Here is a 25,763-nt window from a genome sequence, read left to right as displayed (position 1 = left end):
ATTCCCTTACAAAGCTCCCCTAATCTCCAGCTCTGTCATTGTTCCTTTCCACTTCCTTCTGCTCTCTCATTGGTCCTTTACACTTCCCCCTACACTCTGACTGGTCCTTTCCAATTCCCCCTACTCACGGATCGATCCGTTCCACTTCCTCATGCTCTCTCATTGGTCCTTTCCACTTTCCCCTGCTCTCTGATTGGTTCTCTCCACTTCCTCCCACTCTCTCATTGGTTCTGTCCACACTTCCTGTTTCTTGTAAGGTGGAGATGCTGGAGAGGAAGTACGGAGGGTACTTGCTCAGTCGGCAGGCGGCGCGCACTATCCAGACGGCGTTCCGTCAGTACCGCATGAACAAGAACTTTGAGCGGCTACGAAGCTCCGCCTCCGAGAGCCGGATGACTCAACGTATCATCCTGTCTGACATGAGACTGCAGTACTCGTTTGACGAGCGGCAGGGCCAGCCCCAGGGTCAGCCTCAGGGCCAGCCTCAGGGCCAAGGGGTTCAGCAGGGACAGATGTATCCTCACCCTGGAGGCCACCCTGGGGATGAAGAGATGCAGGCTGGGTCTCCTCCACGCTGCGAGGGGGACAGAGAGGAGTACACATACCTGGACGAGACCTTCTCCAAACAGGTGAGAGTTAGTAACATACCTGGACGAGACCTTCTCCAAACAGGTGAGAGTTAGTAACATACCTGGACCAGACCTTCTCCAAACAGGTGAGAGTTAGTAACATACCTGGACGAGACCTTCTCCAAACAGGTGAGAGTTAGTAACATACCTGGACGAGACTTTCTCCAAACAGGTGAGAGTTAGTAACATACCTGGACCAGACCTTCTCCAAACAGGTGAGAGTTAGTAACATACCTGGACGAGACCTTCTCCAAACAGGTGAGAATTATTAACATACCTGGACCAGACCTTCTCCAAACAGGTGAGAGTTAGTAACATACCTGGACGAGACCTTCTCCAAACAGGTGAGAATTAGTAACATACCTGGACCAGACCTTCTCCAAACAGGTGAGAGTTAGTAACATACCTGGACGAGACCTTCTCCAAACAGGTGAGAGTTAGTAACATACCTGGACCAGACCTTCTCCAAACAGGTGAGAGTTAGTAACATACCTGGACGAGACCTTCTCCAAACAGGTGAGAATTAGTAACATACCTGGACCAGACCTTCTCCAAACAGGTGAGAGTTAGTAACATACCTGGTGTTCTCTAGACCTTCTCCAAACAGGTGAGAGTTAGTAACATACCTGGACCAGACCTTCTCCAAACAGGTGAGAGTTAGTAACATACCTGGACGAGACCTTCTCCAAACAGGTGAGAGTTAGTAACATACCTGGACCAGACCTTCTCCAAACAGGTGAGAGTTAGTAACATACCTGGACGAGACCTTCTCCAAACAGGTGAGAGTTAGTAACATACCTGGACCAGACCTTCTCCAAACAGGTGAGAGTTAGTAACATACCTGGACGAGACCTTCTCCAAACAGGTGAGAGTTAGTAACATACCTGGACCTCTCCTTTCTCCAAACAGGTGAGAATTAGTAACATACCTGGACGAGACCTTCTCCAAACAGGTGAGAGTTAGTAACACACCTGGACCAGACCTTCTCCAAACAGGTGAGAGTTAGTAACACACCTGGACGAGACTTTCTCCAAACAGGTGAGAGTTAGTAACATACCTGGACGAGACTTTCTCCAAACAGGTGAGAGTTAGTAACATACCTGGACGAGACTTTCTCCAAACAGGTGAGAGTTAGTAACATACCTGGACGAGACTTTCTCCAAACAGGTGAGAGTTAGTAACATACCTGGACTGAGACCTTCTCCAAACAGGTGAGAGTTAGTAACATACCTGGACGAGACTTTCTCCAAACAGGTGAGAGTTAGTAACATACCTGGACGAGACCTTCTCCAAACAGGTGAGAATTAGTAACACACCTGGAGGAGACCTTCTCCAAACAGGTGAGAGTTAGTAACATACCTGGACGAGACCTTCTCCAAACAGGTGAGAGTTAGTAACATACCTGGACGATCTCTCCCTCTCCCTCTCTCCACCTCTCCCTCTGACTTTCTCCAAACAGGTGAGAGTTAGTAACATACCTGGACGAGACCTTCTCCAAACAGGTGAGAGTTAGTAACATACCTGGACCAGACCTTCTCCAAACAGGTGAGAGTTAGTAACATACCTGGCACGAGACTTTCTCCAAACAGGTGAGAGTTAGTAACATACCTGGATGAGACCTTCTCCAAACAGGTGAGAGTTAGTAACACACCTGGACGAGACCTTCTCCAAACAGGTGAGAATTAGTAACACACCTGGACGAGACCTTCTCCAAACAGGTGAGAGTTAGTAACATACCTGGACCAGACCTTCTCCAAACAGGTGAGAGTTAGTAACATACCTGGACGAGACCTTCTCCAAACAGGTGAGAATTAGTAACACACCTGGGTCCTGAGACCTTCTCCAAACAGGTGAGAGTTAGTAACATACCTGGACGAGACTTTCTCCAAACAGGTGAGAATTAGTAACACACCTGGACGAGACCTTCTCCAAACAGGTGAGAGTTAATTCCCGTAACATACCTGGACGAGACCTTCTCCAAACAGGTGAGAGTTAGTAACATACCTGGACCAGACCTTCTCCAAACAGGTGAGAGTTAGTAACATACCTGGACTGGACCTTCTCCAAACAGGTGAGAGTTAGTAACATACCTGGATGAGACCTTCTCCAAACAGGTGAGAGTTAGTAACACACCTGGACGAGACCTTCTCCAAACAGGTGAGAGTTAGTAACACACCTGGACGAGACCTTCTCCAAACAGGTGAGAGTTAGTAACATACCTGGTTATGAGACTTTCTCCAAACAGGTGAGAGTTAGTAACATACCTGGACGAGACTTTCTCCAAACAGGTGAGAATTAGTAACACACCTGGACGAGACCTTCTCCAAACAGGTGAGAGTTAGTAACATACCTGGACGAGACCTTCTCCAAACAGGTGAGAGTTAGTAACATACCTGGACCAGACCTTCTCCAAACAGGTGAGAGTTAGTAACATACCTGGACCAGACCTTCTCCAAACAGGTGAGAGTTAGTAACATACCTGGACGAGACCTTCTCCAAACAGGTGAGAGTTAGTAACATACCTGGACGAGACCTTCTCCAAACAGGTGAGAGTTAGTAACATACCTGGACGAGACCTTCTCCAAACAGGTGAGAGTTAGTAACATACCTGGACGAGACCTTCTCCAAACAGGTGAGAGTTAGTAACATACCTGGACGAGACCTTCTCCAAACATGTGAGAGTTAGTAACACACCTGGACGAGACCTTCTCCAAACAGGTGAGAGTTAGTAACACACCTGGACGAGACCTTCTCCAAACAGGTGAGAGTTAGTAACATACCTGGACGAGACCTTCTCCAAACAGGTGAGAATTAGTAACACACCTGGACGAGACCTTCTCCAAACAGGTGAGAGTTAGTAACACACCTGGACGAGACCTTCTCCAAACAGGTGAGAATTAGTAACACACCTGGACGAGACCTTCTCCAAACAGGTGAGAGTTAGTAACATACCTGGACCAGACCTTCTCCAAACAGGTGAGAGTTAGTAACATACCTGGACCAGACCTTCTCCAAACAGGTGAGAGTTAGTAACACACCTGGACGAGACCTTCTCCAAACAGGTGAGAGTTAGTAACATACCTGGACGACCTTCTCCAAACAGGTGAGAGTTAGTAACACACCTGGACGAGACCTTCTCCAAACAGGTGAGAGTTAGTAACATACCTGGACGAGACTTTCTCCAAACAGGTGAGAGTTAGTAACATACCTGGACGAGACTTTCTCCAAACAGGTGAGAATTAGTAACACACCTGGACGAGACCTTCTCCAAACAGGTGAGAGTTAGTAACATACCTGGACGAGACCTTCTCCAAACAGGTGAGAGTTAGTAACATACCTGGACGAGACCTTCTCCAAACAGGTGAGAGTTAGTAACATACCTGGACGAGACCTTCTCCAAACATGTGAGAGTTAGTAACATACCTGGACGAGACCTTCTCCAAACAGGTGAGAGTTAGTAACATACCTGGACGAGACCTTCTCCAAACAGGTGAGAGTTAGTAACATACCTGGACGAGACCTTCTCCAAACAGGTGAGAATTAGTAACATACCTGGACGAGACCTTCTCCAAACAGGTGAGAGTTAGTAACACACCTGGACGAGACCTTCTCCAAACAGGTGAGAGTTAGTAACACACCTGGACTCCAAACAGGTGAGAGTTAGTAACACACCTGGACCAGACCTTCTCCAAACAGGTGAGAGTTAGTAACATACCTGGACGAGACCTTCTCCAAACAGGTGAGAATTAGTAACATACCTGGACCAGACCTTCTCCAAACAGGTGAGAATTAGTAACACACCTGGACGAGACCTTCTCCAAACAGGTGAGAGTTAGTAACACACCTGGACGAGACCTTCTCCAAACAGGTGAGAATTAGTAACACACCTGGACGAGACCTTCTCCAAACAGGTGAGAGTTAGTAACATACCTGGACGAGACCTTCTCCAAACAGGTGAGAATTAGTAACACACCTGTGTGACTCTCCGTTCTGTCTTTATCCAACCTGTGTGTGTTTTAGGTGTCCCTGGCTGACTCCATCGATGACACCCTGACCTGTCAGTCTGGTGTGGAAGACGGTCAGCAGGAGGAAGAGGAGGAGGAAGAGGAGGAGGAAGGTGATGGAGACGAGACAGGGGTGGAGGTGGACGACTTCGGAGAGTGTGTTTGGAGGCCCAGGGAGGGAGACAGACAGAGGGATGGAGGAAGAGGAGGAGTGGGAGGAAGAGTAGGAGGAGGAGGAGGAGAGAGACAGAGCATGCACGAAGACACCACAGCCACCTCCGACAACGACGTGACCCTCTACATGAATGACAGGCTCTCGTCCTCTCCCCTGTCCTTGGACCGGGCCCCCAGCAGCCCAGATACAGAGTATTGGAGCCCTGGAGTGTGTGGCGGCAGGGTGGGGGGGTTTGAAGACAGCCGGGACACAGAGGGAGGGTGCAACAGTAACAGCCGACGCAGCACCCCCTGTACAGAGTGTAGAGACTACAGCCTGAGAGAAGCTCACCTACCCCTGTTGACCCTCGAACCCCTGAGCGACAGCTCTGTTAATATGAGTGACCGCTCGGGCTCTATAGGCCAACGGGTCTACGAGACAGAACCAGGGGGAGGAGTTGGTGGAGGGGGGTTGCCTCAGGGCACTATTAAACATAACCCCCACCCGAAGCCTCACCCCAACCCCAACGGGCGTGCTGTCCCCATACCTCCCCAGGCCCAAGGCCAGACTCGTACTGTGCTTCCTCACCACCCCCACCCCTCGGCCATCCCCTCCCACCCGCCCTACCACACCATCCTACACCACCACCATCAGCTCCCATATTACCCTCTACACCCCCACCACCCGCACCCGAATACCCCCTCCTCCTCCTCTCAGTCCCCCCAGGAACCACCCCTCACCCCCCTATTTTCCTACTCATCAGCCACACTACCCCCTGGTGGCCAGGAGCAGGTCTGCTGTTCTGACGGAGACAACGACTCTCTCAGCTCCACCACCAACTCTAACGACACCATCAACTGCTCCTCCGGGTCCTCATCGCGCGACAGCCTCCGGGAGCCCCTCCCACCGCTCGGGAAACAGACCTATCAGAGAGAGAGCAGACACAGCTGGGATAACCCCGCCTCTAACAACGACGTGGCGCAGAGACGACAGTACCGCATCGGACTAAACCTGTTCAACAAGTAGGTTAGACAGTACCTCCTCCGACTAAACCTCTAGTAGGTTAGACAGTACCTCATCAGACTAAACCTCTAGTAAGTTAGACAGTACCTCATCAGACTAAACCTCTAGTAAGTTAGACAGTACCTCATCAGACTAAACCTCTAGTAGGTTAGACAGTACCGCATCAGACTAAACCTCTAGTAGGTTAGACAGTACCGCATCAGACTAAACCTCTAGTAGGTTAGACAGTACCTCATCAGACTCAACCTCTAGTAAGTTAGACAGTACCGCATCAGACTAAACCTCTAGTAGGTTAGACAGTACCTCATCAGACTAAACCTCTAGTAGGTTAGACAGTACCTCATCAGACTAAACCTCTAGTAGGTTAGACAGTACCTCATCAGACTAAACCTCTAGTAGGTTAGACAGTACCTCATCAGACTCAACCTCTAGTAGGTTAGACAGTACCTCATCAGACTAAACCTCTAGTAAGTTAGACAGTACCTCATCAGACTAAACCTCTAGTAGGTTAGACAGTACCTCATCAGACTAAACCTCTAGTAGGTTAGACAGTACCTCATCAGACTAAACCTCTAGTAGGTTAGACAGTACCTCATCAGACTAAACCTCTAGTAGGTTAGACAGTACCTCATCAGACTAAACCTCTAGTAGGTTAGACAGTACCTCATCAGACTAAACCTCTAGTAGGTTAGACAGTAACTCATCAGACTAAACCTCTAGTAAGTTAGACAGTACCTCATCAGACTAAACCTCTAGTAGGTTAGACAGTACCTCATCAGACTAAACCTCTAGTAAGTTAGACAGTACCTCATCAGACTAAACCTCTAGTAGGTTAGACAGTACCTCATCAGACTAAACCTCTAGTAAGTTAGACAGTACCTCATCAGACTAAACCTCTAGTAGGTTAGACAGTACCTCATCAGACTAAACCTCTAGTAAGTTAGACAGTACCTCATCAGACTAAACCTCTAGTAGGTTAGACAGTACCTCATCAGACTAAACCTCTAGTAGGTTAGACAGTACCTCATCAGACTAAACCTCTAGTAGGTTAGACAGTACCTCATCAGACTAAACCTCTAGTCATGGTGGTCCTTCTGTAGCTCAGTTGGTAGAGCATGGCGCTTGTAACGCCAGGGTAGTGGGTTCGATCCCCGGGACCACCCATACGTAGAATGTATGCAGACATGACTGTAAGTGGCTTTGGATAAAAGCGTCTGCTAAATGGCATATATTAGTAGGTTAGACAGTACCTCATCAGACTAAACCTCTAGTAGGTTAGACAGTACCTCATCAGACTAAACCTCTAGTAAGTTAGGCAGTACCTCATCAGACTCAACCTCTAGTAAGTTAGACAGTACCTCATCAGACTAAACCTCTAGTAAGTTAGACAGTACCTCATCAGACTCAACCTCTAGTAAGTTAGACAGTACCTCATCCGACTCAACCTCTAGTAAGTTAGACAGTACCTCATCAGACTAAACCTCTAGTAAGTTAGACAGTACCTCATCAGACTAAACCTCTAGTAAGTTAGACAGTACCTCATCAGACTAAACCTCTAGTAAGTTAGACAGTACCTCATCAGACTAAACCTCTAGTAGGTTAGACAGTACCTCATCAGACTAAACCTCTAGTAGGTTAGACAGTACCTCATCAGACTAAACCTCTAGTAGGTTAGACAGTATCTCATCAGACTAAACCTCTAGTAGGTTAGACAGTACCTCATCAGACTAAACCTCTAGTAGGTTAGACAGTACCTCATCAGACTAAACCTCTAGTAAGTTAGACAGTACCTCATCAGACTCAACCTCTAGTAACTTAGACAGTACCTCATCAGACTCAACCTCTAGTAAGTTAGACAGTACCTCATCAGACTAAACCTCTAGTAAGTTAGACAGTACCTCATCAGACTAAACCTCTAGGAAGTTAGACAGTACCTCATCAGACTAAACCTCTAGTAAGTTAGACAGTACCTCATCAGACTAAACCTCTAGGAAGTTAGACAGTACCTCATCAGACTCAACCTCTAGTAAGTTAGACAGTACCTCATCAGACTAAACCTCTAGTAAGTTAGACAGTACCTCATCAGACTAAACCTCTAGGAAGTTAGACAGTACCTCATCAGACTCAACCTCTAGTAAGTTAGACAGTACCTCATCAGACTAAACCTCTAGTAAGTTAGACAGTACCGCATCGGACTCAACCTCTAGTAGGTTAGACAGTACCTCATCAGACTCAACCTCTAGTAAGTTAGACAGTACCTCGTCAGACTAAACCTCTAGTAAGTTAGACAGTACCTCGTCAGACTAAACCTCTAGTAAGTTAGACAGTACCGCATCAGACTCAACCTCTAGTAGGTTAGACAGTACCTCATCAGACTCAACCTCTAGTAAGTTAGACAGTACCTCGTCAGACTAAACCTCTAGTAAGTTAGACAGTACCTCATCCGACTCAACCTCTAGTAAGTTAGACAGTACCTCATCAGACTCAACCTCTAGTAAGTTAGACAGTACCTCATCCGACTCAACCTCTAGTAAGTTAGACAGTACCGCATCGGACTCAATCTTTAGTAAGTTAGATAGTACCTCATCGAACTCAACCTCTAGTATGTTAGATAGTACCTCATCGAACTCAACCTTTAGTACACTTCAACTGTGAGAGATGGATTCTTGAACTTCATAGTCATGGATGAACAGGGAACGTCATCTTGAACTTTTGTCCTGTAGTCCATCCCAGCCTAGTGCAGGTCTACAATTTTATCCCTGATGTCTTTTAGATTCCGTCTCTCACAGTTTAAGTGTACCTATAATAAAAATTACAGAGCTCTACATGCTTTGTAAGTAGGAAAACCTTCTAAATCGGCAGTGTATCAAATACTTGTTCTCCCCACTGTAGGTCCTGGATTGCAGGAAGCTTGGCCCCAGTGATATACTGGGCTGTAGACCTCTGATGCCGAGCAATTGCCATACCAGGTGGTGATGCAACCGGTCAGGATGCTCTCGATGGTGCAGCTGTAGAACTTTGAGGTTCTGGGGACCCATGCCAAATCTTTTTAATCTCCTGAGGGGTAATAGGTTTTGTCGTGCCCTCTTCACGACTGTCTTGATGTGGACATCAAGGAACTTGAAACTCTCAACCTTCTCCACTACAGCCCTGTCGATGGAAATTGGGGCCTGTTCGGCCCTCCTTTTCATGTGGTTCATCTCCTTAGTCTTGTTTATGTTGAGGGAGAGGTTGTTATCCTGGCACCACACTGCCAGGTTTCTGACCTCCTCCCTATAGACTGTTTCGTCATTGTCGGTGACCACTGTTGTATCGTCAGCAAACTTAATGATGGCGTTGGAGTCGTGCTTGGCCACGTAGTCATGGATGAACAGGGAGTACAGGAGGGGACTAAGCACACCCCCCTGAGGGGCCCCCGTGTTGAGGTTCAGCGTGGCAGATGTATTATTGCCTACCCCTTACCACTTGGGGGCGGCCTGTCAGGAAGTCCTGGATCCAGTTGCAGAGGGAGATGTTTAGTCCCAGGATCCTTAGCTTAGTGATGAGCTTTGAGGGCACTATGGTGTTGAACGCTGAACTGTGGTCAATGAACACCATTCTCACATTCGTACCTTTTGTCCAGCTGGGAAAGGGCAGTGTGGAGTGCAATAGAGTCTGCATCATCTGTGGATCTGTTGGTGCGGTATGCAAATTAGAGTGGGTCTAGAGTTTCTGGGATGATGGTGCTATTGTGAGCCATGACCAGCCTTTCAAAGCACTTCATGGCTAACAACGTAGTCATTTAGGCAGGTTACCTTCACTTTGTTGGGCACAGGGACTATAGTGCTCTGCTTGAAACATGTCGGTATTACAGACTCGGACAGGGACAGGTTGAAAATGTCAGTGAAGACACTTGACAGTTGGTCCACGAATGCTCTCAGTACACGTCCTGGTAATGCATCTGGCCCTGGGACCTTGTGTATTTTGACCTGTCTAAAGGTCTTACTCACATCAGCTACGGAGAGCGTGATCACACAGTCGTCCGGAAACAGCTGGTGCTCTCATGCATGCTTCAGTGTTGCTTGCCTCAAAGTGAGCATAAAAGGCATTTAGCCTGTCTGGTAGGCTCCCGTCACTGGGCTGCTCGCTGCTGGGTTTCCCTTTGTAGTCCGTAAGAGTTTGCAAGCCCTGCCACATCCGACGAGCGCTAGAGCCGGTGTAGTAAGATTCAATCGTAGTCCTGTATTGATGCTTTGCCTGTTTGATGGTTTGTCTGAGAGCATTGCGAGATTTCTTATAAACGCCCGGATTAGTGTCCAGCTCCTTGAAAGCGGTAGCTCTAGCCTTTAGCCTACAGCCATGCCTGTAATCCATGCCTTCTGGTTTGGGATATGTACGTACGGTCACTGTGGGGACGAAGTTGTTGATGCACTTATTGATGAAGCCGATGACTGAGGTGATGTACTCCTCAATGCAATTGGATGAATCCCATATTCCAGTCTGTGCAAAACAGTCCTGTAGTGTGGCATCCGCATCTTCTGACCACTTCCGTATTGAGCGAGTCACTGGTACTTCCTGTTTCAGTTTTTTGCTTGTAAGCAGGATTTAGGAGGATAGAATTAGGGTCAGTTTTGCCAAATGGAGGGCGGGGGAGAGCTTTGTATACATCTCTGTGTGCGGAGTAAAAGTGATCTAGAGTTTTTTTTCCTCTGGTTGCGCATGTTACATGCTGGTAGAAATGAGGTCAAACTGATTTAAGTTTACCTGCATTAAAGTCCCCGGCCACTAGGAGCGCTGCTTCTGGGTGAGCATTTTCTTGTTGTCTTTTTACAGCCCATTGAGTGTGGTCTTACTGCCAGCATCATTCTGTGGTGGTAAATAGACAGCTACGAAAAATACAGATGAAAAGTCTCTTGGTAGATAGTGTGGTCTACAGCTTATCATGAGATACTCTACCTCAGGTGAGCAATAACTTGGCACTACCTTAATATTCGACATCGCGCACCAGCTGTTACTGACAAATAGACACACACCCCCATCCCTTGTCTTACCGGACATAGCTGTTCTCGCCTGCCAATGCACAGAAAACCCAGCTGTATATTATCCATGTCGTCGTTCAGCCACGACTCAGTGAAACATAAGATAATACAGTTTTTAATGTCCCGTTGGATAGTATCGAATGGAGCGATAGACACGCCCTAACAACCCTGCAGCGATAGACACGCCCTAACAACCCTGCAGCGATAGACACGCCCTAACAACCCTGCGGCGATAGACACGCCCTAACAACCCTGCGGCGATAGACACGCCCTAACAACCCTGCAGCGATAGACACGCCCTAACAACCCTGCAGCGATAGACACGCCCTAACAACCCTGCAGCGATAGACACGCCCTTACAACCCTGCAGCGATAGACACGCCCTAACAACCCTGCAGCGATAGACACGCCCTAACAACCCTGCAGCGATAGACACGCCCTAACAACCCTGCAGCGATAGGCACGCCCTAACAACCCTGCAGCGATAGTCACGCCCTTAAAACCCTGCAGCGATAGTCACGCCCTAACAACCCTGCAGCGATAGACACGCCCTAACAACCCTGCAGCGATAGACACGCCCTAACAACCCTGCAGCGATAGGCTTTCACAAGGACCTCTGAGTTAATTGAGTAGGTCAGTTCTTCAAGGCCAGTTCTTGATTCTCTGTGTTGTGTGTCATTCTACTTTAAAAGTCACTTTGGATAAAAGCGTCTGTTCAGTGGCATATACAATATTTTATAATAACTCCTGTTTTTCTGTGTCTCTCCCTCTCTGTGTCTCTCCCTCTCTGTGTCTCTCCCTCTCTGTCTCCCCCTCTTTGTCTCTCCCTCTCTGTGTCTCTCCCTCTCTGTGTCTCTCCATCTCTGTGTCTCTCCCTCTCTGTGTGTCTCTCCCTCTCTGTCTCTCCCTCTCTGTGTCTCTCCCTCTCTGTGTCTCTCCCTCTCTGTCTCTCCCTCTCTGTCTCTCCCTCTCTGTCTCTCCCTCTCTGTCTCTCCCTCTCTGTGTCTCTCCCTCTCTCTGTGTCTCCCTCTCTGTCTCTCCCTCTCTCTGTCTCTCCCTCTCTCTGTCTCTCCCTCTCTGTGTCTCTCCATCTCTGTGTCTCACCCTCTCTGTGTGTCTCTCCCTCTCTGTGTCTCTCCCTCTCTGTGTCTCTCCCTCTCTGTGTCTCTCCCTCTCTGTCTCTCCCTCTCTGTCTCTCCCTCTCTGTCTCTCCCTCTCTCTGTCTCTCCCCCTCTCTGTCTCTCCCTCTCTCTGTCTCTCCCTCTGTCTCTCCCTCTCTCTGTCTCTCCCTCTCTCTGTCTCTCCCTCTCTGTCTCTCCCTCTCTGTGATTCTCCCTCTCTCTGTGTCTCCCTCTCTGTCTCTCCCTCTCTCTGTCTCTCCCTCTCTCTGTGTCTCCCTCTGTCTCTCCCTCTCTGTCTCTCCCTCTCTCTGTCTCTCCCTCTCTCTGTCTCTCCCTCTCTGTCTCTCCCTCTCTGTGTCTCTCCCTCTCTGTCTCTCCCTCTCTCTGTCTCTCCCTCTCTCTGTCTCTCCCTCTCTGTCTCTCCCTCTCTGTGTCTCTCCCTCTCTCTGTGTCTCCCTCTCTGTCTCTCCCTCTCTGTCTCTCCCTTTCTCTGTCTCTCCCTCTCTCTGTCTCTCCCTCTCTCTGTCTCTCCCTCTCTGTGTCTCTCCCTCTCTGTCTCTCCCTCTCTCTGTCTCTCCCTCTCTGTGTCTCTCCCTCTCTCTGTCTCTCCCTCTCTCTGTCTCTCCCTCTCTCTGTCTCTCCCTCTCTGTCTCTCCCTCTCTGTGTCTCTCCCTCTCTGTGTCTCTCCCTCTCTGTCTCTCCCTCTCTGTGTCTCTCCCTCGATGCAGGAAGCCAGAGAAGGGTATACAGTACCTGATAGAGAGAGGCTTCGTATCGGACACACCGGTAGGCATCGCCCGCTTCATCCTGGAGAGGAAAGGACTGAGCAGACAGATGATAGGAGAGTTCCTGGGTTGCAGACAGAAACAGTTCAACAAGGACGTACTGGAGTAAGTGGCGAACCAATCAACTGTTCTGTCTGACTCTAACCAATCAACTGTTCTGTCTGACTCTAACCAATCAACCAGACAACTGTTCTGTCTGACTCTAACCAGATTCTCCCTCTCTTCATCCTTCCTCCCTCTCTCCCTCTCTCCATCCTTCCTCCCTCTCTTCATCCTTCCTCCCTCTCTCCCTCTCTTCATCCTCTCTCCCTCTTTCCATCCTTCCTCCCTCTCTCCCTCTTTCCATCCTTCCTCCCTCTCTCCCTCTCTTCATCCTCTCTTCATCCTTCCCTCCCTCTCTCCATCCTCCCTCCCTCTCTCTCTCCCTCTGTTCATCCCTCCTCCCTCTCTCCTCTCTCCATCCTTCCTCTCTTTCTTCATCCTTCCCTCCCTCTCTCCTCTCTCCTCTCCCTGTCCAGTTGTGTGGTAGATGAGTTGGACTTCTCAGGGATGGATCTAGATGATGCCCTCAGGAAGTTTCAGGCCCAGATTAAAGTCCAGGGAGAGGCCCAGAAGGTGGAGAGACTGATCGAGGCTTTCAGGTAACAGCAAGATTATGGACTATAGCATGACCTGTGGATTTATAGACTTTTATGATTTTTTTTTTGGGGGGGGGGAGGGGTAGTTTGTGTTGTGCACAAGAGTATTCATTTAGTTTTTTTTTTTTTATAAAAAATAAAAAATCTGCTTCATATGTAATCTCCCTCTGCCCCCCCCCACCTCCAGTCAGCGGTACTGTGTGAGTAACCCGGTGCTGATCCGACAGTTCCGGAACCCCGACACCATCTTCATCCTGGCCTTCGCCATCATCCTCCTCAACACTGACATGTACTCTCCCAACGTCAAACCAGAGAGGAAGATGAAGCTGGAGGACTTCATCAAAAACCTCAGAGGTGAGGAAGATGCTGACTGGGTTTTTTTTTTCAGAACCTGAGGTAAAATAACTTGTTTTTACTTCTTCTCTCTTACTCCTCAAAACAGACAACCATAGTGTCTATGTCTATTTCTCTCACTTCATTGGCCAATCTCAGACTTTCCCCTTCTATCCACCTCGTCATCTCGACCTCTTCTTCTACAGAACGTTAGGGAATGATTTATAGTAGAGTAGTATAGTAGTATAGTAGTTCCTTTTCTCTGTTTTGATAAACACACTCTCCTCTGTGTGTTTCCCCTGTGGATGTTAATGTTTCCCCAGGAGTGGATAATGCCCAGGACATTCCCAGAGACCTGTCACTCTCCTCTGTGTGTGATATGTTTTCCCCAGGAGTGGATAATGCCCAGGACATTCCTAGAGACCTGTCACTCTCCTCTGTGTGTGATATGTTTCCCCAGGAGTGGATAATGCCCAGGACATTCCCAGAGACCTGTCACTCTCCTCTGTGTGTGATATGTTTTCCCCAGGAGTGGATAATGCCCAGGACATTCCCAGAGACCTGTCACTCTCCTCTGTGTGTGATATGTTTCCCCAGGAGTGGATAATGGCCAGGACATTCCCAGAGACCTGTCACTCTCCTCTGTGTGTGATATGTTTTCCCCAGGAGTGGATAATGGCCAGGACATTCCCAGAGACCTGTCACTCTCCTCTGTGTGTGATATGTTTTCCCCAGGAGTGGATAATGGCCAGGACATTCCCAGAGACCTGTCACTCTCCTCTGTGTGTGATATGTTTTCCCCAGGAGTGGATAATGCCCAGGACATTCCCAGAGACCTGTCACTCTCCTCTGTGTGTGATATGTTTTCCCCAGGAGTGGATAATGCCCAGGACATTCCCAGAGACCTGTCACTCTCCTCTGTGTGTGATATGTTTCCCCAGGAGTGGATAATGGCCAGGACATTCCCAGAGACCTGTCACTCTCCTCTGTGTGTGATATGTTTTCCCAGGAGTGGATAATGCCCAGGACATTCCCAGAGACCTGTCACTCTCCTCTGTGTGTGATATGTTTTCCCCAGGAGTGGATAATGGCCAGGACATTCCCAGAGACCTGTCACTCTCCTCTGTGTGTGATATGTTTTCCCCGGAGTGGATAATGCCCAGGACATTCCCAGAGACCTGTCACTCTCCTCTGTGTGTGATATGTTTTCCCCAGGAGTGGATAATGCCCAGGACATTCCCAGAGACCTGTCACTCTCCTCTGTGTGTGATATGTTTCCCCCAGGAGTGGATAATGGCCAGGACATTCCCAGAGACCTGTCACTCTCCTCTGTGTGTGATATGTTTCCCCAGGAGTGGATAATGCCCAGGACATTCCCAGAGACCTGTCACTCTCCTCTGTGTGTGATATGTTTTCCCCAGGAGTGGATAATGGCCAGGACATTCCCAGAGACCTGTCACTCTCCTCTGTGTGTGATATGTTTTCCCCAGGAGTGGATAATGCCCAGGACATTCCCAGAGACCTGTCACTCTCCTCTGTGTGTGATATGTTTTCCCCAGGAGTGGATAATGGCCAGGACATTCCCAGAGACCTGTTAGTAGGAATCTACCGTCGGATAGAGAAATGGGAGCTACGCACCAACGATGACCACGTGTCCCAAGTACAGGCCGTGGAGAAGGTTTTGGTTGGAAAGAAGCCTGTAAGTCGACATACAGTAGGAATGGGTTTGAATTCCTCTGGTGACGTTTATATCCAATCAAAAGTGATTATTTTATTTTAGCATTTTATGAAAGTGCAGATTTATGAATGGTATATGGTATATCACTGTAGTTAGTAAGAAACATGGGGATGGTGTGCTGCTTTAAATGTTTAATAAACTTGTTATCTTCAGAGACAAGTAGGAGAAAATGCCCTTTGAAAGACTGACGGGATTTTCACACTTTCTAGAGAGTTCTTGTTTTGAGTACGCCCATTCGGCGTTGTTAACGCCCTCTTAAGCCTTAGCCCCACCCACAACGTGTAAACATGCGAGTCAGCATGCTATTGTCCTCCAGGAAATAGTCTCTCTACTTAAACCCGGCTAAATTCAGGACAGCAATATTTTTGTTGAGAGCTGTAGCAACACTTCTGCATTTGTCCAAAAAAAGCTATATTATAATATAATATATATTTCCAAAACATCTGCAGTTGTAAAGATGATCTATGTGCTGACCAGGGACCAGCCCCCGTTCTGTTATGGACAGACCAATCGGGAATCATCTCTCGGCACGTCCAAACACACCATTATCTCGAGCCAATCATGACTAGCCAGGAAGCATCCTGTTTTCTCCCTGTATAGCTCTGTGCTTTCTCCTGAGCCAAACTCGGCTCATCATTATAAAATGTTCATATTTGCAGATCCCAGACCAGTTTGCTTTTAAAATGTTTGTTCATATTTGCAGATCCCAGACCAGTTTGTTTTTCAAATGTTTGTTCATATTTGCAGATCCCAGACCAGTTTGCTTTTAAAATGTTTGTTCATATTTGCAGATCCCAGACCAGTTTGTTATTATTAAGACACATGGAAGTTCACATGTTCAAGAGAGCATTTTTACAGACAAAAATGTAAATAATTATTCAAACGTAACTGCCGTCTAATGCCTCAGATCTTTGTACTGTAGATAGAAGATATACCCCCCATGGTTAGTGGGGAAAACCCCATACTGTAGGTAGAAGATATACCCCCCATGGTTAGTGAGGAAAACCCCATACTGTAGGTAGAAGATATACCCCCCATGGTTAGTGAGGAAAACCCCATACTGTAGGTAGAAGATATACCCCCCATGGTTAGTGAGGAAAACCCCATACTGTAGGTAGAAGATATACCCCCCATGGTTAGTGAGGAAAACCCCATACTGTAGATAGAAGATATACCCCCCATGGTTAGTGGGGAAAACCCCATACTGTAGGTAGAAGATATACCCCCCATGGTTAGTGGGGAAAACCCCATACTGTAGGTAGAAGATATACCCCCCATGGTTAGTGGGGAAAACCCCATACTGTAGATAGAAGATATACCCCCCATGGTTAGTGGGGAAAACCCCATACTGTAGGTAGAAGATATACCCCCCATGGTTAGTGGGGAAAACCCCATACTGTAGGTAGAAGATATACCCCCCATGGTTAGTGAGGAAAACCCCATACTGTAGATAGAAGATATACCCCCCATGGTTAGTGGGGAAAACCCCATACTGTAGGTAGAAGATATACCCCCCATGGTTAGTGGGGAAAACCCCATACTGTAGATAGAAGATATACCCCCCATGGTTAGTGGGGAAAACCCCATACTGTAGATAGAAGATATACCCCCCATGGTTAGTGGGGAAAACCCCATACTGTAGGTAGAAGATATACCCCCCATGGTTAGTGGGGAAAACCCCATACTGTAGATAGAAGATATACCCCCCATGGTTAGTGGGGAAAACCCCATACTGTAGATAGAAGATATACCCCCCATGGTTAGTGGGGAAAACCCCATACTGTAGATAGAAGATATACCCCCCATGGTTAGTGGGGAAAACCCCATACTGTAGATAGAAGATATACCCCCCATGGTTAGTGAGGAAAACCCCATACTGTAGATAGAAGATATACCCCCCATGGTTAGTGAGGAAAACCCCATACTGTAGATAGAAGATATACCCCCCATGGTTAGTGAGGAAAACCCCATACTGTAGATAGAAGATATACCCCCCATGGTTAGTGGGGAAAACCCCATACTGTAGACAGAAGATATACCCCCCATGGTTAGTGGGGAAAACCCCATACTGTAGACAGAAGATATACCCCCCATGGTTAGTGAGGAAAACCCCATACTGTAGATAGAAGATATACACCCCATGGTTAGTGGGGAAAACCCCATACTGTAGGTAGAAGATATACCCCCCATGGTTAGTGAGGAAAACCCCATACTGTAGGTAGAAGATATACACCCCATGGTTAGTGGGGAAAACCCCATACTGTAGGTAGAAGATATACACCCCATGGTTAGTGAGGAAAACCCCATACTGTAGATAGAAGATATACACCCCATGGTTAGTGGGGAAAACCCCATACTGTAGATAGAAGATATACCCCCATGGTTAGTGGGGAAAACCCCATACTGTAGGTAGAAGATATACCCCCCATGGTTAGTGGGGAAAACCCCATACTGTAGATAGAAGATATACCCCCCATGGTTAGTGAGGAAAACCCCATACTGTAGATAGAAGATATACACCCCATGGTTAGTGAGGAAAACCCCCATACTGTAGGTAGAAGATATACCCCCATGGTTAGTGGGGAAAACCCCATACTGTAGGTAGAAGATATACACCCCATGGTTAGTGGGGAAAACCCCATACTGTAGATAGAAGATATACCCCCCATGGTTAGTGGGGAAAACCCCATACTGTAGGTAGAAGATATACCCCCCATGGTTAGTGAGGAAAACCCCATACTGTAGATAGAAGATATACCCCCCATGGTTAGTGAGGAAAACCCCATACTGTAGATAGAAGATATACCCCCCATGGTTAGTGAGGAAAACCCCATACTGTAGATAGAAGATATACCCCCCATGGTTAGTGAGGAAAACCCCATACTGTAGATAGAAGATATACCCCCCATGGTTAGTGGGGAAAACCCCATACTGTAGGTAGAAGATATACCCCCCATGGTTAGTGAGGAAAACCCCCATACTGTAGATAGAAGATATACCCCCCATGGTTAGTGGGGAAAACCCCATACTGTTGATAGACTCAAATTTAGCCTGATATGAAATCGGATTGTGTATACATTTATGCTTAATTGTATATTTGAGCTGGTAAGCCTGAACTGCAAACTAACCTTTGTGTGTTGTGTAGGTGCTCTCGCTGTCCCACCGCAGATTGGTGTGCTGCTGTCAGCTGTACGAGGTGCCTGACCCGAACAGAAGCCAGAGGACTGGAGTCCACCAGAGAGAAGTCTTCCTCTTCAACGACCTGCTCGTGGTAAGACTCACCCGTGAGCCCTCGGATAGGTTACGTGTGAGGCGCATAGTGGGCCAACACGCTTTCCAGGATAGAGGAGAGAGAGAGTTTTGTTAATGCTGAGAACAGAATGTACACTATATGTTTTAAAAACAGCTTAAAATGTTCTCTGAACGTCACTAATACTTTTTTTTTGTGTGTTTCTTTTTTTATGGACTGTTAACTCTTAACGTTCTCTGAAAACAACTTGAGAACATGACTTTAAATAGAACCATGAGGAAACGTTTAGGAAACGTTATGCTTCATTAAAGTACTGAAACATTCTCACGTTGTTTATTAATGTTCTCTGAAATATTAGAGAACATTCCCCAATTTCAAACCAGTTGGAGAACGTCCCTAGAACATTATTCAAAATAGAAATGTAACCATGTTTGAACTTTTTAGGAAACGTTTCGTTAAAGTAATGAAAAACCAAAACAATAAATATCAAGCTCCTTAAAGGTGCCGAGAATTTGACCAAAAACCGAGCAACTATCCTGCCCCATTCCCAGAACGTCGTGGGAAGGTTTGTTCATAAGACAACCATTCTCTCACCAAGCTCTAAGAAATATATGGTTCTCAGAACGTTATGTGTTAGCTGGGATCCCTTACTTTGTCATTTAGGTGATAAGGTTAGCTGGGATCCCTTACTTTGTCATTTAGGTGGTAAGGTTAGCTGGGATCCCTTACTTTGTCATTTAGGTGGTACGGTTAGCTGGGATCCCTTACTTTGTCATTTAGGTGGTACGGTTAGCTGGGATCCCTTACGTTGTCATTTAGGTGGTAAGGTTAGCTGGGATCCCTTACTTTGTCATTTAGGTGATAAGGTTAGCTGGGATCCCTTACTTTGTCATTTAGGTGGTAAGGTTAGCTGGGATCCCTTACTTTGTCATTTAGGTGGTACGGTTAGCTGGGATCCCTTACTTTGTCATTTAGGTGGTACGGTTAGCTGGGATCCCTTACGTTGTCATTTAGGTGGTAAGGTTAGCTGGGATCCCTTACGTTGTCATTTAGGTGGTACGGTTAGCTGGGATCCCTTACTTTGTCATTTAGGTGGTAAGGTTAGCTGGGATCCCTTACTTTGTCATTTAGGTGGTAAGGTTAGCTGGGATCCCTTACGTTGTCATTTAGGTGGTAAGGTTAGCTGGGATCCCTTACTTTGTCATTTAGGTGGTAAGGTTAGCTGGGATCCCTTACGTTGTCATTTAGGTGGTAAGGTTAGCTGGGATCCCTTACTTTGTCATTTAGGTGGTAAGGTTAGCTGGGATCCCTTACTTTGTCATTTAGGTGGTAAGGTTAGCTGGGATCCCTTACGTTGTCATTTAGGTGGTAAGGTTAGCTGGGATCCCTTACTTTGTCATTTAGGTGGTAAGGTTAGCTGGGATCCCTTACGTTGTCATTTAGGTGGTAAGGTTAGCTGGGATCCCTTACTTTGTCATTTGGGTGGTAAGGTTAGCTGGGATCATGAATAGACAGACGTCCCTCTTCTCCCCTACAGGTAACCAAGATCTTCCAGAAGAAGAAGACCTCTGTGACATACAGTTTCAGACAGTCCTTCCCCCTGGTCGAGATGCACGTTCACATTTTCCAGAAACAATGTAAGTGTGTGTATGTGTGTGTGTGTGTGTGTGTGTGTGTGTGTGTGTGTGTGTGTGTGTGTGTGTGTATGTGTGTGTGTGTGTGTGTGTGTGTGTGTGTGTGTGTGTGTGTGTGTGTATGTGATTCTCCATGTGTATGTGTGTATGTGTATGTATGTGTATGTATGTGTGTATGTGTATGTGTGTATGTGTATGTGTGTATGTATGTGTGTGTGTGTATGTGGGTGTGTGTGTGTGTGTATATCTGTGTGTGTGTGTGTGTGTGTGTGTGTGTGTGTGTGTGTGTGTGTGTGTGTGTGTGTGTGTGTGTGTGTGTGTGTGTGTATATATGTGGGTGTGTGTATATGTGTGTGTGTGTGTGTCTATCTGTGTGTGTGTGTGTGTGTCTGTCTGCTGTGCTATCTATCGTGCGTCTATCTGTCTGTCTGTCTGTCTGTCTGTCTGTCTGTCTGTCTGTCTGTCTGTCTGTCTGTCTGTCTGTCTCTGTCTGTCTCTCTCTTTCTCTCTCTCTTCTCTCTCTTTCTTTCTCTCTCTCTCTCTCTCTCTCTCTCTCTCTCTCTCTCTCCCCCTCTCCCTCTCAATTCAAGGGGCCTTCTTGGCATGGGAAACATGTGTTAATTGCCAATCTCTGCTATAAATACATCCCCGTATCTATTCTCTGATCACAGCACAGAGGAGGCCATTTTAAACCTTCACCCTGTTTAATGATAATTCACCCTCCATAATTACATTTACCTCTATTTCTTTCATTGCTGTACATGACATGACATTTATTTTTGAGACAACTATAATTGCATTCTCACCACTATAACACAACTACATTATAGTTTGTAAATTACAACCATATGATTGTGGTATTGGATGGTTAGTTGTATGCGGGTGTTTGTGTGAAGACTGTGATTCAGTCCTCTTTCCTTTGCGGTACCAGAACCCTATGAGATGTCCACTGCGACTGTACCTCTCTCCCCTGCAGACTATCCCCACGGTATCCGACTGACGTCAACCAACCCTGGCGGGGACAGAAAGGTTCTGATCGCGTTTAATGCTCCGAGCCAGCAGGACAGAACGCGTTTCACCTCCGACCTGAGAGAGAGCATCGCTGAGGTGCAGGAGATGGAGAAATACAGGGTGGAGTGTGAGTAGGACTATACAGGGTGTGAGTAGGATTATACAGGGTGGAGTGTGAGTAGGACTATACAGGGTGTGAGTAGGACTATACAGGTTGGAGTGTGAGTAGGACTATACAGGGTGTGAGTAGGACTATACCGGTTGGAGTGTGAGTAGGACTATACAGGGTGTGAGTAGGACTATACAGGGTGTGAGTAGGACTATACAGGGTGTGAGTAGGATTATACAGGGTGTGAGTAGGACTATACAGGGTGTGAGTAGGATTATACAGGGTGGAGTGTGAGTAGGACTATACAGGGTGGAGTGTGAGTAGGACTATACAGGGTGTGAGTAGGACTATACAGGGTGTGAGTAGGACTATACAGGGTGTGAGTAGGATTATACAGGGTGTGAGTAGGACTATACAGGGTGTGAGTAGGATTATACAGGGTGGAGTGTGAGTAGGACTATACAGGGTGTGAGTAGGACTATACAGGGTGGAGTGTGAGTAGGACTATAATGTGATTACATATACCTTCTAAAGCAAAGTAATCATTTCCCACTCTTATTGCTCTCTTCTCTCGTTCTCTCTCGGTCACCTTCTTCCTCACCCTCCTCCTCTCTTTCTCTCTCTCGCCCTCTTCCTCACCCTCCTCCTCTCTTTCTCTCTCTCGCCCTCTTCCGCACCCTCCTCCTCTCTTTCTCTCTCCCTCTCTCTTCCTCCTCCTCTCTCTTTCCCTTTCTACACTTTGCTCCCTCCCTACTCCCCTCTTTCCTCCCCTCCTCCTCCCTCTCTACAGCGGAGTTGGAGAAGCAGAGAGGAGTGATGAGGCCTGTTGTGGCCGGGTCTGACGGTGGTGGTCCCAGCGGCGGCGTGAAGGCGGTGAACGGCACTCTGGGTAGGCCCAGTCTGGACGACAGCTATGCCTCTGCAGATGGACTCAAACGTACTGCGCTCAGCTCATCACTGAGAGACCTAGCAGACACAGGTATGTACACACACACACACACACACACACACACACACACACACACACACACACACACACACACACACACACACACACACACACACACACACACACACACACACACACACACACACACACACACACACGCACACACACACACACACACCTGGGTGAAATACTTGGGTGAAATACTTACTTTATAACATGTATACAACGAGGTAGCCTAGTGGTCAGAGCGTTGGACTAGTAACTGAAAGGATGCTAGATCGAATCCCCGAGCTGACGAGGTAAAAATCTGTCGCTCTACCCCTGAACAAGGTAGTTAACCCACTGTTCCAAGGCCGTCATTGTAAATAAGAATTTGTTCTCAACTGACTTGCCTGGTTTTAAAAAAATTCAATACAATTGTTATAAATATAACCTTATCAAAAACAACCTTATGAATAGCTTTTCACTGGCAGTTTGTGTAATTAAATATATCTAGACATCTACAATGTTGAATATCTTGTCTGTCATACAGACATCTACAATGTTGAATATCTTGTCTGTCATACAGACATCTACAATGTTGAATATCTTGTCTGTCATACAGACATCTACAATGTTGAATATCTTGTCTGCCATACAGACATCTACAATATTGAATATCTTGTCTGCCATACAGACATCTACAATGTTGAATATCTCGTCTGTCATACAGACATCTACAATGTTGAATATTTTGTCTGTCATACAGACATCTACAATGTTGAATATCTTGTCTGTCATACAGACATCTACAATGTTGAATATCTTGTCTGTCATACAGACATCTACAATGTTGAATATCTTGTCTGTCATACAGACATCTACAATGTTGAATATCTTGTCTCCATACAGACATCTACAATGTTGAATATCTTGTCTGCCATACAGACATCTTGTCTGTCATACAGACATCTACAATGTTGAATATCTTGTCTGCCATACAGACATCTTGTCTGTCATACAGACATCTACAATGTTGAATATCTTGTCTGCCATACAGACATCTTGTCTATACAGACATCTACAATGTTGAATATCTTGTCTGTCATACAGACATCTACAATGTTGAATATCTTGTCTGTCATACAGACATCTACAATATTGAATATCTTGTCTGCCATACAGACATCTACAATGTTGAATATCTTGTCTGTCATACAGACATCTACAATGTTGAATATCTTGTCTGTCATACAGACATCTACAATGTTGAATATCTTGTCTGTCATACAGACATCTACAATGTTGAATATCTTGTCTGTCATACAGACATCTACAATGTTGAATATCTTGTCTGTCATACAGACATCTACAATGTTGAATATCTTGTCTGCCATACAGACATCTTGTCTGTCATACAGACATCTACAATGTTGAATATCTTGTCTGCCATACAGACATCTTGTCTGTCATACAGACATCTACAATGTTGAATATCTTGTCTGCCATACAGACATCTTGTCTGTCATACAGACATCTACAATGTTGAATATCTTGTCTGTCATACAGACATCTACAATGTTGAATATCTTGTCTGTCATACAGACATCTACAATGTTGAATATCTTGTCTGTCATACAGACATCTACAATGTTGAATATCTTGTCTGCCATACAGACATCTACAATATTGAATATCTTGTCTGCCATACAGACATCTACAATGTTGAATATCTCGTCTGTCATACATTCAGAGAAGAAACCAATAGAGTCCTTGACATGTGAAAACGAAGTGATTTGAAACAAACCGTTTGTAACAGAACAGTCATTCGGCAGGGCACTGTACAGACATTCTGCCTGAAGGTCAGAGCCAAGGCCTGCTGAGTTGTGAGGGAGTGAATTGTTAATTATAGATCAGGTCGTGCTCCACGGAAAGAGAGCGATGGCACAGTGCTAAGGAACTGTTATTGCAGCAGGTTGACGCTTATAAATGGACTGAGTCTGGTCCTTGAGGCAGAACTGAGCGAATTTCCGTTAGATGGGCCAGTTTGTTAAGTCAAAATTGGCTATAAGAACGATGAATGTCATTTTATTTTCGTGACAAATCGCCATGGCAACCCAACCCTTATGGGATTAACTGACACAAAAGCATTAATAATTAATAATTATTAATAATAAGCATTATTAATAATAAAAGCACAAATACATTAGAATAATTCACTGTGGTAATTAAATGATTACTCATTCTTCTTCCTGTGTTCTCTGCAGTGAACATCACATAAAGAGTGACAAGAAAATATATATATTGTCACGTCCTTCCTTTTTTTATGTCTCTATTTTAGTTTGGTCAGGGCGTGAGGCATTCTAATGTTTTGTGTTCTGTGTTTTCTATTTCTATGTGTTTGGCCTGGTATGGTTGCCAATCAGAGGCAGCTGGCAATCATTGTCTCTGACTGAGAACCATACTTAGGCAGCCTGTTTTCCCACTATGAGTTGTGGGTGTTTGTTTTCCGTTTTGTGTGACAGAACTGTTGCGTTTTGTTCTACTTTTGTTTTTGTTTCAGTGGTCCGGTTATAATAAACAACATGGACACTTACCACGCTGCGCATTGGTCCGATATTTCCTCCTCCTCAGAAGAGGAGAAACGTGTATATATATATATATTAAATACATAATAAATTGTTGTGTTTTTTACAACTCTAGGGATATAATTTTTCTTTCAATGTCCTGGCACATGTGTTAACATAGAGCCTAGAACAGAGCCCTGTGTATAGGCCACGTGACTCGATTCAAGTGACTTTTGTTCATTTTATATATCTACATAGGAATATTGTTTTTCTTTCAATATCCTTATTGAAATAATAATTATATCCCGAGATTAGTAAAACATATTAATATATAGATATATAAAATGAACAGAAGTCACTTGAATCGAGTCACAAAGAGAACATTCATGTGGGAGACAAGCCTATACACACTCTATGTTAACACACGTGGGAGACAAGCCTATACACACTCTATGTTAACACACGTGGGAGACAAGCCTATACACACTCTATGTTAACACACGTGGGAGACAAGCCTATACACACTCTATGTTAACACACGTGGGAGACAAGCCTATACACACTCTATGTTAACACATGTGGGAGACAAGCCTATACACACTCTATGTTAACACACGTGGGAGACAAGCCTATACACACTCTATGTTAACACACGTGGGAGACAAGCCTATACACACTCTATGTTAACACACGTGGGAGACAAGCCTATACACACTCTATGTTAACACACGTGGGAGACAAGCCTATACACACTCTATGTTAACACACGTGGGAGACAAGCCTATACACACTCTATGTTAACACACGTGGGAGACAAGCCT

The 25,763-nt window shown here is 46.1% G+C and overlaps 1 protein-coding gene and 1 long non-coding RNA gene across 2 annotated transcripts in view; one reads left to right on the top strand and one right to left on the bottom strand.

The window, feature by feature from the left end:
- Nucleotides 1–24,732, top strand: part of LOC118382646 (IQ motif and SEC7 domain-containing protein 2-like) — a 44,791-nt gene extending 20,059 nt beyond the window's left edge. The window contains exons 5-15 of the mRNA XM_052482630.1: nucleotides 258–629; nucleotides 4,650–5,809; nucleotides 12,678–12,839; nucleotides 13,253–13,375; nucleotides 13,560–13,726; nucleotides 15,265–15,404; nucleotides 18,589–18,714; nucleotides 20,231–20,330; nucleotides 21,304–21,465; nucleotides 22,238–22,430; nucleotides 24,717–24,732. Of these exons, the coding sequence (XP_052338590.1) occupies nucleotides 258–629; nucleotides 4,650–5,809; nucleotides 12,678–12,839; nucleotides 13,253–13,375; nucleotides 13,560–13,726; nucleotides 15,265–15,404; nucleotides 18,589–18,714; nucleotides 20,231–20,330; nucleotides 21,304–21,465; nucleotides 22,238–22,430; nucleotides 24,717–24,732 (2,721 nt within the window). The remainder of the gene's footprint in view (nucleotides 1–257; nucleotides 630–4,649; nucleotides 5,810–12,677; nucleotides 12,840–13,252; nucleotides 13,376–13,559; nucleotides 13,727–15,264; nucleotides 15,405–18,588; nucleotides 18,715–20,230; nucleotides 20,331–21,303; nucleotides 21,466–22,237; nucleotides 22,431–24,716) is intronic.
- Nucleotides 14,138–15,137, bottom strand: LOC127912418 (uncharacterized). The gene is made up of 3 exons (XR_008082402.1): nucleotides 15,022–15,137; nucleotides 14,335–14,472; nucleotides 14,138–14,266 (listed from the first exon to the last, which is right to left on the bottom strand). It is a non-coding gene; the product is annotated as an uncharacterized LOC127912418 (long non-coding RNA).
- Nucleotides 24,733–25,763: the final 1,031 nt, after the last annotated feature.

The sequence above is a fragment of the Oncorhynchus keta genome, chromosome 27, assembly GCF_023373465.1.
Source record: "Oncorhynchus keta strain PuntledgeMale-10-30-2019 chromosome 27, Oket_V2, whole genome shotgun sequence".
Lineage (NCBI taxonomy): Eukaryota > Metazoa > Chordata > Actinopteri > Salmoniformes > Salmonidae > Oncorhynchus > Oncorhynchus keta.
This window is presented reverse-complemented; position numbering and strand designations above follow the sequence as displayed.